The sequence below is a fragment of the Dipodomys merriami genome, unplaced genomic scaffold (assembly GCF_024711535.1).
Source record: "Dipodomys merriami isolate MVZ:Mamm:240054 unplaced genomic scaffold, mDipMer1.0.p SCAF_542, whole genome shotgun sequence".
NCBI classification, from domain to species: Eukaryota; Metazoa; Chordata; class Mammalia; order Rodentia; family Heteromyidae; genus Dipodomys; species Dipodomys merriami.
Window position 1 is genome coordinate 451,113 of NW_027206116.1, and position 16,026 is coordinate 467,138.

General features: G+C 44.1%; 1 protein-coding gene across 1 annotated transcript in view; it reads right to left on the bottom strand.

The window, feature by feature from the left end:
* LOC138811635 (alpha-parvin) overlaps positions 1 to 10,901 on the bottom strand; it is a 145,924-nt gene extending 135,023 nt beyond the window's left edge. The window contains exon 1 of the mRNA XM_069999336.1: positions 10,627 to 10,901. Within this exon, the coding sequence (XP_069855437.1) occupies positions 10,627 to 10,762 (136 nt within the window). The 5' untranslated portion in view covers positions 10,763 to 10,901. The remainder of the gene's footprint in view (positions 1 to 10,626) is intronic.
* Positions 10,902 to 16,026: the final 5,125 nt, after the last annotated feature.

Consider the following 16,026-nt stretch of genomic DNA (forward strand, 5'->3'; position numbering starts at 1 on the left):
CAGAAAACTGGAAGTGACGCTGTAGCTCAAGTGGTAGAGCGCTCGCCTTGAGCTGAAGAGCTGAGGGACAGCACCTAGGCCCAGAGTTCAAGCCCCATGACCAACAACAACAAAAAAAGAATACCAAAGTTTAAAAAAAAAAACTTAAAGGACAGGTATAGCATCAAGCCACTCCCCTCTCCCCAGTTCTAGGGATTGAACTAAGGGCTTTGAACATGCTAAGGAAGATGAGCTACATCTCCAGTCCTTTTTTAAAAAATGTGTTTATTTTGAGACAGGGTCTCACTAAGTTTGTTCAGGCTGGTCTTGAACTTTCAGCTCTCCAACGCTGAGCCCTGACTAGTTGAGATTCAGGCATGCCCCACCATGAGGAGCTGATTCTTTTTCCTTTTCTTTCTTGATTCCCGAGGTTAATGCAGTGGCCCTGATTCTGATTTTGAGTGTAGGTGAGGAAATTAGTTAGGTGGGCAAAGAGGGTTAAGTAGGGCTGGGGCAATAGGACAGACTTAGGGAATAAAAGGAATGATGAATCTAACTTGTTGAGTTTTCATCTACCTAAGTCTCTTATCTCCCCCAAAATTATAGCAGCAAGCTATACCACCTTAGTCTTTCTTTGTTCAAGCACTCCAATGTGAATCTGTGTGAAGCCATTTCCAAAGAGCAATCTTTCCGGCCTCAGAGTATATCTTTCTAGCACCAAACACATACCAGGAAGTCCCCCTTGCAACCTCAACGCCACCACCACCAAATCAGTACCCAGAGATTTAGAATCCACACATTTGGTCTCAGGGGCCTTTGTGTGTTCACCAGATAATGAGTCTAACCAATAATGTCCACCTACAACGAGTAAAGAGATGGCTGGGGAGCAGAAGGAAGTATTATTATAAAATATACACAAACACAGCTAAAAATTAGTTGAGTTCTAGATGTAGTCTAGGGACCAGAAAAACCATGTACAGTTGGAAGCGAGTTTGGAATTACCTAGGGACTAGCTCAGTGGAAAAAAAGCACCCACTGATGACCCAGGCAGGTAAGGACCATTTTCTGGAACAGGTGCCAAGGACCTGGTGCTGTGGCAGACAGCCAGGCACAAATGTGGGTAGAACAAACATGACTCCGGCCTGCATGGCAGGGCATGGAGAGTGAGGAGGAAGGGCTGAGGCCCAGGGTCAAGCCTGAGGAGGCCCCCTGTCCGGGATGCTGGTCCTTAGACCAAAGTCATCCTTTGGATCTCCTCCAGATCTGGAGCGTTACAACAGACTGAAACTTACCAGAATCATGACAACTATTTTTAGACGCATTTTGTTTTCACAAGGTATTTTATTCCTGAAATCGTTATGGAGCTTTTCTATCACATGCTGCGCTTTTCTCCACAATCGTTGAGTGGTGAAGGACTTCATCTCACCTTCTGTACTAATGGCTGAAATGTAATTATGAACTGTGCCTGCTAACCAAACGAGAGATATTCCATGAGACAAGGAGACTGATCCTTAATATGGAGGTGTCCTTGAGCCAGGGCCCACTTATCCTCATCTCTATCTCCTCCTCCCGACACAGAGGTGCCTTCATTAGTGGGGGAAAGAAAGAGGTCTTTGTGGTGATGTAATTCCCAGACCACCCTTTACAGACATTAAAACTGAATTGGAGAGAAGCCTGGTGAAATAAGAGCTCGGAAATCATAGACTAGCAGGCCTGCAAGGGCCCCAAGAGGTAATTCAGCCTAATCCCTTAATAGTCAAAATGGACAAATAACAGAAGAAAGGGGAAAAGATTCATCTGAGATTATACAACCAGTTAGTGGTGAGCAATTTTCACCAAGGCATTAAATATGGGGAAATTCATTCCACATAAATTCCAAAATTGATGTGTGTTAAATATGCCAAGCAGGAGGGCTAGTAGGAAGTCTGTGTCTATGTTGCGGCAGAGTAGAAAAAGGTGCTGAGAATCACAGACATGGAGACATCCTACACTTCCTAGGGACACGCACAAGGGGAGATCCAAGTCAGGGCTTAAGGAATGCAGAATTTATGGCAGCAAAAGAAAGAAGTGAATAGAAAGGCTCTAGAAGAGTATGGAGTAGCTTGTATATGGTAAGAACAAGCAAAAGAAGAGGATGTGTTTGGAGGACAAAGAGTAACTTGCTGTAATTGAAGTAGAGAATTCTTGGAAATAGAGAAGGCTTAGAATGCCATACTGTTTGGCATGAGGAGAAGTTAACTTGTGGGTTAAAAAATATATATTGAAGAAAAATGGACTATAAGCCTGGGCACCATTGGCTCACACCTGTAATCTCAGGAGGTTGAGATTTGAGAATTATAGTTCAAAGGCAGCCTGAGCAGACAAATCTGAGACTCTTATCTCTGATTAACCACTCCTAAGCCAGAAGAGAAGGTGTGGCTCAAGTAGTAGAGCAACAGCCTTGAGCAAAAAAGTGAGAGTGCTAGGCCCCAAGTATGGGCACAAGCGTGTGCACATGCATGTGTATACACACATACACACACACATACACACAAAAGGACCAGAGATATGGATAAAGAAGTGGAATTAAAAATCTACAAGAAGGCAAACAGCGCTGCTGAGGTGTAAATTAAAAATATGATATTTAGAAGGTAAAGTCATTGAAATGAGCGCCAAGAAATGGAAAGAAGAGGGTTTTTTTCTTCTTCTTGTACTGTTTGCAGTTATTTCTTTTTAATTGCTTTTTTCCTTTGGTTTATTCCCTGTTGTCACTGTTTTGTTTTGTTTTTTATTTCTGTACTCTTTGTCTTGTATGTAAGTTTATCTGATTTGGGAAAGGGAAGAGAGATCATAGAAATGGTGGGTGGGACAAAGGGTGAATCAATTCAACAGTGATACTCACTAGACACTATGCTGGAAATGAACTTAGAACTGCGGACATTGGGAAGGAAAAAAGTGGGAGAACATGAGGGAAGGGGGTAACACTGTTCAAAAAGAAACATACTCATTACCTTACTTATGTAATTGTAACCCCTCTGTATATCACTTTTACAATAAAATTTAAAACAAACACACAAATTGGAGTAAAGAAAACTAGATTACAAGACTGGGTACCACTGGCTCAGACTTGTAATCTCAGGAGGTTGAGATTTGAGGATTGTGGTTCAAGGCAGCCTGGGAAGACAAATCTCACAGACTCTTATATCCAATTAACTACCCAAAAGCTGTGGAGGTGTGGCTCAAGTAGTAGAGCACCAGCCTCAAGCAAAAAAGTCAAGTGAGATTGCCAGTATATACTGGCCCTGAGTATTGCCACAAAACAAACAAACCAGAGATATGGATAAAGAAAGAAAATAACACTGCAGAGGTGTATATTAAAGTCGTGATAAGTCATCAAAACTTGGGATAGATGACTGGATGGGAGAATGAAGTAGAATAAAACTACTGCACAAGGTCAGACACAGACTACTATTTTGTACAACCTCAGTACTGAGAATAAGAAAATGCAGCAATGTCCTACCACACATGAACATTATGTGAAATTCAAATGTTAGTATCCATATCTACAATTTTATTGGAATACAACTGTACTTGCTCATATACCTGAGGTCTAGGGCAAACATAATGCCTGCAAAGTCTAAAGTATTTACCACCTGGCCTTTGCCATGGGGGGGAGGGAGATTATCACTACAATCTTTCAGCCTTAGGTGTCTGGGGAAGGAGAAAACATGTGTGGGCAAGTGGAACAAATAATTCCATTGTAAGTTTAGGATCCTGTGATACATCCAAGAGATGGTAGGATGATGTATTTGGAGAATGGGTAAAGATCAGCATCTGAGATGTAGACTGGGGAATAGCCTATGGGAAGGTGGCGGTAGAAGCTTTGGGAGCAAGGAGATAATCAAGGGGAAATAAGCTGAGAGCAAAGAGGGAAGTGAAAGAAAAGATCTAGAAAAGGGGAGAGACATGGGGACCAAACTCATTGGGCATAAGCTCAAGCTGGAAAAACAGGTCCAAAACCAAATGCCTCCACATACCCAAGTAGAATCAGGACTGGAAGAAGAGGCAGTGTTTTGGAGATCAAAGGTTTCTCCATAGTGAGAATAGAATTAGTTCTCCATTGACTTTCAGGATTCCACATTGTCCTGGTTGTTCTGCTTCTACAATGGTTCCTATCCTCTTTCTCCCACCAGGTCCTCCTCATCTCTGAGCTTCTAAGTGTGGAGAAGCCATTGGCTCAGTTCTTGAACCTCTTCTACAATCCCATTCAGTCTGGTGGCTTTAAATACACATAGATGCATCTCCACTCAGATCCCTCCCCTAGAACCAAATACAAACTCTTAACATGTCCACATGGAAGTCCAAAAGGCTAACTAGACAGGTCCACAACTAGCTCCTCCTTTTCCTCTGAAACCAGCTTGTCCTGCAAGTCTCTACCACAGTTAAAACCAATTCCATCTTTCCAGTTGTTCAAACTCAAGGCTTTGAAGTCAGCTCAATTAGTCTCTCTCATCTTCCATCTAATCTTTCAGTAATTCTCACCTGCTATACCTTCAAACGTTATCACTCCTCCACTGTTACGAGTACTCCTGACCCCAACTATCTGATATCTGGATCATTCTAGGAGTCTCCAGATTCATCTCCTGGCTTCTACCCTATCTCCCTTCAATTACTTAACCAGAGACAGATGGTGAAGAGAGAAATGAAGCCAAGTTATTAGTCTGTGCAAACCCACCCAACCCTTTCAGTTCCCAATGAGCAAAGGCCTATGGCCTCCTATACCATACACACAACCTGCCAGGATCCTCATCCCCCTTGGACATCTCCACCTTCCATATTGTGCTTCCTCTTCTTCCAGCCATATGAACCTCCTTGCCCATCCAATCCATGGTCAGTAATACACCAGGCTCATTTCAGTCTCTGGGTCTTTGTGCCACTCCCACAAATGCAGTGTTATTCTCCCTCATGTCCCTCAGGGTTTCATTCAAATATACGTGTTCTCCATAATGCCTTCTCTGGCCATCCTATTTAAAACTGTTCATGATTCCTCATCCCAAAGCACTCTGTTTCTCCCTGTTTGTTTTTTTTTTGTTGTTGTTGTTCTATCACACTTAACTATAGCGAAACTATATGTTATATTGTTTATTATGTCACTTCCTATGGAGTGCCTGCTGTATGAAAGCAGAGATTTCCATCTGTAATTTCCTTCCCAGTGCCTAATGAGCCTGGTACAAAAGACATGCAAGAAAACTAACTGGAGTCAGGTGCCTGTGGCTCACACCTGTAATCCTTGTTACTCAAGAGACTGAGATCTAGAGTATCACCACAATTCAAGGACAGCTCAGGTAGAAAAGTCCAGGAGACTCCATCTTCTAATTAGCAAAAAGCAAGACTGGAGACATGACTCAAGTTCAGAGTACCAGTTGATCAAGCAAGCTGAGTGAGCACAAGGCTCTGCGTTCAAAGCCCAGTACCAGCAACAATTACTACTACTACTAATCATAGTGATTGGGAAAGGAATGAGATCCTGAATCAGAAAGTGACTAAGAGTTGGAAAGGAGAGGTGAGTAAAGACAACCCTCTTAAGCCAAGCAGCCTAAGGGGAAACTCGTCCAATTTTCTTCACATGGGGAAAAACTCAAACATATTAGTTAGTCAGAATGACAAGGCAATGACATAGTGACAATAACTAGGGTAAATGGCTACCCTGAGCTAGAAAGGAATGATACGGAACAAGCTCCAGAAGAAGGGACCCCCTGAGAAGGGACTAAGATAGTAAGGGATAGAAGAAGGAGGGCTGGCTGCATTGACGGGTGGGAGTAGGCAGAGTGGAAGCAATTTGAGGCTTCTCATCCTGACCTTCAAGGTTCTACCTCAAGGTCTGGGCAGGCTTGAGTGGCGAGAGTGTGAATGAGACAATCCATAAAAGGAGAATGCAGGTTAACGAGAGAGCCATGCAGAGGGTTCTGCTCACCCTGGAGACCATGCATCTGCTGCAAGATTGGGGAGTTTCCCCAGTAAGGCTAGATAGCCAATGAGAGTCAAGGTGTTACTAATAGCATTAATTTTTTTTTTTTTTTTTTTTTTTGCCAGTCATGGACCTGAACTTAATGTCTTTTTTTTTTTTTTTTTGCCGGTCGTGGACCTGAACTCTGGGCCTAGGCGCTGTCTCTCAGCTCTTCAGCTCAAGGCTAGCACTCTACCGCTTAAGCCACAGCACCACTTCTGGCTTTTTCTGTTTATGTGGTGCTGAGGAATCAAACCCAGGGCCTCATGCATGCAAGGCAAGCACTCTACCACTGAACCACCTTCCCAGCCCAGCATTAATGTCTTCATAAGGCTTACTGGTAATAAGTACTTTAGAAAGACATTTTTATATAAAATTGTTGGCCAGATTATTTTATATTCTGTCTTTCCAATCTTTGTGTTCTGCAGTAGGAAAAAGTAGGTATCGAATGATGAATGGGAGTTCTTGGGTCCAGGAGAACTCTTTCTGAAACACTAGGATAATTTGTGAGCAGACTAATGTTAATGATCTTGAGCAATCAGAAGAATGAGGGGCAAGTAGAGAGCAGATTCTGCAAAATACAGAGCTGTGAGCTCACACATGCAGAGCAAGACTCAGACTTATATTACTAAAGGGATGCTTAGTGGGCCCTGAATGAGGGCAGCCCTGACCCCTGAGACCCAGGACTCACTTACTAGGAACAGACATTTCTCACCAATTTCACTGTCTTCTTTTCAGAGCCACCCCAGGGTCACAGAAAGCAACTGGAACAGAGTGGTAGGTGGTAGCCTGTCCTTCAGAAGCCATGCTCTCTCTCAAACACAGCCCCTGGATTCGCCAATCCTCTGATTAGCAGAATCAGGACATTAGAGCTAAGTATAACAGAGACAAAAATAAAATCTTGCACTTGGTCTCAAAAACTCAGTTGAGTAAATCTGAGAAAGAGAAGGGAATGATCTAGGAAAAACAAATGCAAAAGTATTATTAAGTAAACTGTTAACAAGTACATTCAAGACTAAGTGGCCAGCAAAATAAAGAAGCCTTGGCTGCATTAATAGAATAGGGAAGTAAAAGTCATGTTCGGTGTAGTACAGGTACTACTGTACTACTGTACTGTTGACTTCTGGGTAGCTGACTGACAGGGTGGGCTAGGCCCTTTCCACTTCCTTCCACTCCCCTCTGTGATCTAGCCTCTGCTAGATCATGTAGGTGGTGGATTCCACATACTGCATCACCCACATGCCCTTGCTCTGGCGGCTTTCTAAAGGGATCAGCCCCTAGCAGGAGACTCAAGGGCAAGAAGAAAGAGAATATACCTTTCCTGCAGCATTCTCTTCCCTTCCTCCTGCATAGTTCTAACATTTCTGTTCCTGCCAGACGGTCACCTTCCAAGCTCCAGCTTCTAATGGGTTCAAGTTGGCTTCTCTGTCCCTCAGGCCTTAGTAAGGCTAGCAGCTTTTAGCCGCTAGATACCTTGGCATCCCTTCTTGGTTCCCTTAACCCTGGCTCTGTAAATAACTTTTCACTCTTGTTTTCAAAATCTCAACCAGATTGGCCTTCTATTTCCTACAGAGTCCCTGATGAAATGGAAGAGACAGGATGTCAGAAAGCCTTAAGCTCGTGTCCATGACAACCACCACTAGGGTCAGTGGATGTTTGGCCTGGTCAAAGGGAGACTCCAGAAAGCAGTTATTGTCCACTTGAAAAGAATAAACAGCTACCATCAGATTCCAAAATAGCAGTGGCTGCAAGGAAACCATCTTTTATTTTGACCTAGACGTAAATTGGAATGAATATTCTTGGCAGGTCACAAGCTTAAGTAATTCTGATTTACCTGGTATTATACTGGATGAGCCTGTATCAGGAACACTGTTGGAACGGTTAGGAGAAGAGAAAGGGTAGAAAAGAACTTGCCAAGCCAGGATTTCATGATGTGCTACTAACTGTACAGTAATCAATAGTTTGCCAAAATACAGAAACAATTCATAATTTTTAAATGGCATACAATTCCGAGGAACAGGATGAAATCTCTTATCATCCCAAAGCCCTACCTAGATTCCAATCATCCTTTACCCAGCATATCTATACTGTATATGCCACCCACCCATGGCCACTTAATAGCCACCTTGGTTATTGTCTCATCAAATCAACAGTCACAGTTTTGCAATACTTGTGTACTACATACACATTTAAGTAGTAGCCTAATGCCTTATCACATGGCATTGTAATCACAATGTGATAAGGCACTATACTATCACCTGTCATTTTGATAAGGCATTAGACTATGACATGTTCCTCACCCAACTTCATCTTACCACAAAGATACCCAGCTCACTTATCATCATTTTTTTACTTCTCAACTTTTTTTTGTTGTTGTTGTTGGTCATGGGGCCTGAATTCTGGGCCTGGGTGCTGTCCCTAGCTCTTCAGCTCAAAGCTAGTGCTCTACCACTTGGGCCACAGAACCACTTCCAGCTTTTTCTGCTTATGTAGTGCTGAGGAATCGAACCCAGGGTCTCATGCATGTAAGGCAAGCACTCTACCACTGAGCTACCTTCCCAGCCCCATATTTCTTTTTTTCCTTCTTTTTTAAATTATCTTTAATTCAAATAAGTTCCCATCCTCAAAACAGTATATAAGTACAAAGTGTCTGACAATATTATCATCTATCTCTCCTAACCCATCCCTTTCTCACTTTTTTTCTTTGAGATTAGGTGATTATATAAATTTCACATATTTCACTGTATTGTGGAATAGTGATACTTAAAGTCACAAACACATTTTAACCTTTACAAAATTGTCATTATCATGATCTATACAGTTTGTGAATTCTATGAGCTTTGACAAGTTATTTTTTCCACATCAGGTGATGTTTACATTTCTTTCCTTTTGCTTAGTGTAGGCTGTTCTCAATTATTCTATTCCTCCTCCTGGCTGCATATATGTACATATATATGGTTATGAACATGGAGTCATTTAGCAATGATATGACAAAATGGGTGGCTGTCCTTTGTTTCTTGAGTCCTGTTACTTTGCCATATAGCCCCATACTTCTCAACTCTTAATCAAGACTTCTTGAGAGACCATATTTACATAGCTTTTATAACAGTATTACAGTATTGTTATAATTGTTCTATCTCATTATTACTGTTATTAACCTCTTATTGTGCCTGACTTAGAGAGTCAATATATAAGAAAAAGTATACAAAGAATTCTGTACTACCTGGGATTTATGGCATCCAGTGGAGGTCTTGGAAAAAATCCTTCATGGGGAAGGGGGAAGATTGGGATAAAAATTGAGGGAAAATCTTGGAGATGGGTTGGGGGTTTTTTGGTTTGCGTTTGTCGGTTGGGGGCTTGAACTCCGGGCCTGAGTGCTGTCCTTGAGCCTCTTTGTGCTCAAGGCTAGGGCTCTCACACTTGAGTCACAGCGCCATTTCCAGTTTTTGAGTGGTTAACTGGAGATAAAGAGTCTCACGGGGACTTTTCTGCTGAGGCTGACTTAGAAGGGCGATCCTCAGATCTCAGCTTCCTAAGTAGCTAGGATTACAGGCGAGAGCCACAGATGCCCCGCTGAAGATGTATTTTGATGGCACTCACTTTAGAGAACAGCACCAAAGTTTGTTTTTATGCATTAAGATAACTTCAAAGTGAAACTTATTCGACACTTCAGCATCACAGCTTTCCAAAGAGTAACTTCCAATTCACTGAGCAGTCTACTGAAAAAAAAAAAAATTGAGACGATTTCTTTATAGTGTATAGGCTTTCCTCAAACTCAGGTCCTGTCTCAGCTTCCCCAACGCTGGTACTACAAGCTTGTGCCTGGCTGAAAACGTATTTTAACCCAGAAACTTCGACCTACCCATTCATTGCTACTGTTTCTTTGAGTACTGCCACCTAATCTTTCCCATCCTAAACCAGGATGCAAAAGTCTCTTTACAGGAGAAACTACTGGGGGGCGGGGGGGGGGGGGGAGATTGTTTGGATTCACCATGTTGAGAACAAGAACGCGGTTTTTGCAAATGCCCACACCACCAGAGTTGACCTCAAGGTCTTGATGCAGGACGTTGTCTGCATCTAACCCCGGCATTCTCCGTGGGTGAGGGTCGGTGGCCTATTTCACGGCGGACCCTTCGTTCCTTCAACCCATTTTTGGTAACGATCACCACCATCCAAAAAGCCAAACAGAGCCACGCGCGGCGGCGGCAAAAAAAAAAAAAAGGAAAACCTTCAGCAAATCCAGGCACCGAGCCGATTTCAAAGACCAATGAAGGCCAAGAGGGAAGGTGACGGCGCCCAGGAAACTTTGCGAGGGAACTTGGGGAAAGCCAGCCCTCCGGGCGCAAAGAAGGCGGGGACAGCGGCCCACGAGAGGACTGCGGCCTGCGGCCTGGGCTCCGGGCCCCGCCGCCTCCCGGAGCCATGCGGCCGGGCCCGGGCCTAGGCTAGCGGCAGCTGGGATGGCAACGCGGCCTCGAAGGCGCAGGGACGCGGGGCGGCCTGCGGGGCGCGCCTCGCTCCCACCCGATCTCACACAGGCGCGCGCGCGCCCAGGCGCACCGAACACCCGCCGCGCGCTCCCGGCCGCTAGGGGAACCCCCTCCCCGCCCCCACCCCCAGCCCTTCTCCCCGGCCGCGCTCGGGGCCGGGGCTGCACTTACCCTCCTTGGCTTTCTTCCTCCGGGCCAGGGTCCCTCCGAGTTTCCCCAGGAAGGAGTCATCTTTCTTGCGGGATGGGGGCGATTTGGGAGTAGGGGACTTGGGGACGGAGGGCGACTTCTGCGGGGAGCTGGCCATGGCGGCGGGGCGGGCAGCCGCGCGCGGGGCCGAGCGGGACGCGGAGCTGCAGCTGGGCCGACGCGGCAGGCGGGCGGCGGCGGGACTGAGGCTGCGGCTTTCCAAACGGAAGCGGAATTATTCCAAACATTCGAGGCAGCTCCCGCTCGCCGGTCCCTTCCCTCGCTCCCTCCCTCGCGCCGCCCTCCTCCCTGCGAGGAGCTGCGTGTTGGCTGGTTGCTTGCTTGCAGGCTTGCTGGGGCCCCGGGGTCGGGGACCCGCGGCAGGCCCGCACCCCGGGGCTGCGGGGAGGGAGCGCGGTGGATGGCCCAGGGCCTGCACCGAAGTGGACGGCATTTAAACCTAGCTTGATTAGAAACACATGCCCCGCGGAAGCCACACCTGCACTGCTTTCCTCCAGTGTAAATTAGTTTACATCAAGGCCTCTACCAAATGGCCTTTAGCTTCGTACTGCACCAGGGGTTGGATTATAGGACAAGCACATACATTAATATAGGACAAACTCCTTCAGTATGTGGCTCTCTGAATCCCAAAGGCAGCCTCTCCTGGAAATCTAACCTACTAGAAAAGCTGGAGTCATGAGGTAATGTGAGACAAATCTTTTCTGTATGTTCCGTCACCTGTAAAAGAAAGCCAAGACACATTCCTTAGGATCATTGGCTTCAATTCCGTTACGCACATACACAAACACATAAAAAGTGTGCCCCCAAATTTATGTTCTAGAAAGCTTTCAGCAACATCATTCAAATGCCTATGAATAGTTGAATCAATCAATAAATTGATAGTCACAACAGACCATTTGCAATAAGTAGCCATAGAATGTTTCTCAAAACACAATGCTGAGTGGAAATAGACCAAAGAAAGCACATACTGTGTCCTTTTACTCACACCACCACCCACGTGGACAAAACAAAACTTATGATGCGAGAAGTCGGGATAATAATTAGACTTGACAAAGGGTAATAACCAAGTGGAGGGTGGGAGGGGATGGTTGGTGGCTCATATCTGTATTCCTAGCTTACTGAGGAGGCTGAGATCTGAGATTGAAGGCTTGAGGCCAGCTGGGGCAGAAAAGTCTGTGAGACTCTTATCTCCAATTAACCACCAAAAAGCCAGAAGGAGACCTGTGGCTCAAGATGTAGAGCACCAGCCTTGAGCAAAAAAATTAAGGGACAGTGCTCAGGCACTGAAGTCAAGTCCCAGTATAGGCACACACACATACACGCATGCGCGCGCGCACACACACACACACACACACACACACACACACACACACACACACACACACACACATGCGCACGCACACACTTTCTGTATGCGAATTTGTACCTTACTAAAGGTTTATAGATTTATCAGAATGATGATTTTTCTTTTCTTTTTTCCAGTACTGGGACTTGAACTTAGGAGCCTTGCACTCTTGCTTGGCTTTTTCACTCAAGGCTGGCATTCTATCACTTGAGCCATACCTCCACTTCCAGGTTTTTGCTGGTTAATTGGTGATAAGAGTCTCTTGGACTTGGGCAGACTCCTGTCTGCTTGGGCTGACTTTCATCCAAGATTCTTAGATCTGAGCCTCCTGAGTAGCTAGGATTATAGGTATGAGCTATCAGTGCCCATCAACAAGTGATTTTTTTTCTTTAATGAAGCATGAGTGTATATGCTTTGTAGGAACCCTGTTACCTCTGTGGTCATGTTCTCTAACTCCATGGGAAGCCCACGTCATTCAAAAACCTACAGGTCTGAAACTAGGTCAGTCCTGGTCAGCCCCTCCTTTAAGAGATCACCTTTGTAGCCAGCCCTGTGCTGTTCCTCTCCAGGTGCTGCCACCACCCTCAACAACTCCAACAACCAGGCTTTGTAGCTCACAGGCCAGGATCATGAAGTGGCTGAGGATAGGAGCTCCAGTTGCCACTTTGCAGCCAAGTATCTGTATCTGTTTGTGCAAGTTCTTTAATTTTGTGACTCCGTTTTTCTGTCATAAAACAAATAATACTGCATAAGGTTGTTGGGCAGACCAAGTAACCTAGTATAAATAAACTACTCACCTCAAAGCCTAGCTGATGATAAGTCTTAGCTCAGTAGATACTGAGTTACTAGTATCTTACTTGCGACTCCTAAGTGATATTATCACCACTTCCATTTTAAATATCTTGCAGGTAGGTCTTAGCATAGCCAATAACTGGGAGACTAATACCACAACCCTTAGATTCTGTTTTCTCAAGTATCTATAGAATGTACTACTTCAACTGAGATTATGATCTCTGGTCATATTAGAATAAAGACTGTTTTCCTGCTAGGTGTAGTCACATGAGTAAATTCTTATGGATGTAAGCTGGGTACAATCATCTGACTAAATTCTGACCAATGGATATAAGCATGTGTTGTTCTGTGGAGGCTTCCAAAAAACATTCTGAAAGACAGAGAGGAAACAGATATTCAGCCTCCTCTATTACCAGACTATGTCATATAGACTAGCCATTCCACTAAGAATGACTGGAAAAGCTGAAGAAAATGTAAACTAACTCTGCTTGAAAGCATTGGAAAGCAATAGAATTTACAGAGCCAACATCTTGTGGGGTCAGGGAGGAAGGAACCCTAGAGAGGTGAATCCATTATTTGGAGACTTTTCCTCTAAAGCATCTCTCTACCAGTTTCAAGTGAGGCATTAGAGAAGCTAAGAGGTTGGGCAGGGCAGTTGCTATCTCCCCAAACTGGAAGAGGGCCAAGGAAGCTTTGCTTTGCTTCAGTTTGAGTCTCTAAGAGTCCATTCTAGTATATGAAGAGAAAAATAGAGTGTGAGAAGGTAAGAGAGAAGGAGAGAGAAAGAAAGAGAGAGAAAGAGAAACTGTTGTTGATCCAACAAAAGGAAACACTAAGTATAAGGCAGTAGGCAGAAGGAAAATAATCTCTGACAGAAATATATGGAAACATGGGGAAGAAAAACAAAGGGACAACTCTAAAAGCGCAGTAATTATACAAATTAGAAAAAAGAATGTCCCATAGGGTTTAAATATACATATTAAGTGAAAATACAAAGGAGCAGAAGTGATCCAATTAGAAGTGAGAAAATGGAGTTCATGGTTTAAGGTGAAGACAGTTTGGAGAGAAGAGTAACAATTGACCTTGAACTTTGACAAATCACGAATGGTGTAATTGCAAGGGTAACCATTAAAAAAAAATAGTTAATGAGGCCAGACACTGTTGACTCAGGTTTATAATCCTAGCTATTCAGGAAACTGAGGTCTTCGGATTGCGGTCCCAAGTCAGTCCCAGCAGGAAAGACTGTGAGACTCTTTTTTTTTTAATTTTTATTTATTTTTTATTGTGAAAATACTGTACAGAGGGGTTACAATTACATGGGCAAGATAATGAGTACATTTCTTATCAAGCATTGTAGCCTCCTTTGTTTCCCCTTCCCATCCCTTCCAATCCTTACCTCGCCCCCCCCCACCCCCACCCAATCCTCCCGACTGTGAGACTCTTATCTCCAGTAAACTACCAAAAAAGTCAAAAGTAGAGCTGTGGCTCAAGTGGTAGAGTGCTAACCTTGAGCACAAAAGCTGAGCTATAGCTCCCAGACCCTGAATTCAAGCACCAGGACTAGAAAAAGAAAAAAAAAGTTAAAAGAACATAAGAGCCAAGGAAATGGAGAGGAAATTAGTGTCTAGGAGCTCCTGATACATTTTATGAAGTGTCTATGTAATCTATATTTGTCATGGATCTGTTAATTTTCTTTTGCATTCTATTTTTATTTTACTGTTACCTTTTTTGTTGAATCTCTTGTGCTTGGATAGAAGTAAACTGATGATCTCAAAACAAAATAAGATAGAATTCAATCTTTCACTAGGGATTTTTCCTACATGTGAATGCCATTTGGTTTGAATTGAGTGGTAAATAGATACATCGAAGCCCTAATTTTCAGTAGATAGTTTGGAATGAAGGCTGTTGAGATATAATTAGTTGAATGAAATAGCATGTGAAGGCACACCTAATCACACACATCTTCTTACAAGAAGAGGAAAACGTGGGTACAGAGCCACTCAGAGGGAAGAAGATGTTAAGCCATACAGGAAGGAGATGGCCCTTAGAGTTGTGCTGCTACAAGCCAAGAGATGCCTGCAAAGGCACACAGGATCCTTACTTTGTTTTGGGATACTCATCAGCAGACAGCTGGATTTTAGACTTATAATTTACAGAGCTGAGGGAAAAAAATTCTTTTTTACTAATCTAAGCCACCTAGCTCTACAAAACCAACCTACCAAAATGAGAGTCCTTGCAGACCTTACAGAGTTTACAAAACCTTTGGATCCAAATCAATAATCAGAGTTTGTTATATTACATCAAAGCAGGAGATGGGGCAGAAAAGCCCATCAGAACCCCTGCAGACCTCCTTTTTCATTGATATGGCTGAGAGAAAAGTGTGCTCTCTGAGGATGAAAGCCATATGCAGGGCATCAGCCCTGGTACAGGTTGGTCTTATGTGGAAACCCTCATTGCACAATCCCCTTTGGTTCTCCCTTCCTCTCCCTCTTTCTCTTCTTCCCTCTTTCCCTCTTCCTCCCCTTTCCCCTCGCCTTCTTCTTCTCCATGCTGGGTTTAAACTGAGAGCCTCACTTGCTAGACCAGTGCTTGAATCACACCCCTAGACCTTTCTCCATTTAATTTCATTGTTTTTATGACTCACATTTTTTGCTCTGGATGACCTCAGACATCCATTCTCCCAATTTCTCTTCCCAAGTATCTGGAATTGCATGCATGTCTTATTGTGCCGAACCCTTAGAGATGTCTTCCAGTGAGCATGTCCTTCAGCAGACTTCCCTGCCTGGAGAAAGGTAGCTCTGATGGCAGGGGCAAGGGGCAGGGGCAAGGGCTTTTCTTGGTGAGCAGGGAAGCCATGAGTCAGGAGAAAGATGGAGATCACAGATTTAGTTGGAGGCATGATGGACTGAGAGTGAGATGTTTTTGAGGGTCACATGGAATGACATCACACCAACAGTTCCTTTTCAGACATTGTGTGTGTGTGTGTGTGTGTGTGTGTGTGTGTGTGTGTGTGTGTGTGTGTGTGTGTGTGCATTACAAATCCCTTCAAAAGAGTCTCCTCATGAACTGTAGACACTGATAGCTTCTGCCTCTGAGCCTGGCAGCTGAGCAGCCATCATAAAGTCCTTCAGATCAATTGCTCTTGTCCAAGTCTCCCAGAAGGCAACTGAGGAACACAACAGCTTTTAAGGACAAAGGAAGCAGAAATAAGCCACTTCATGGAA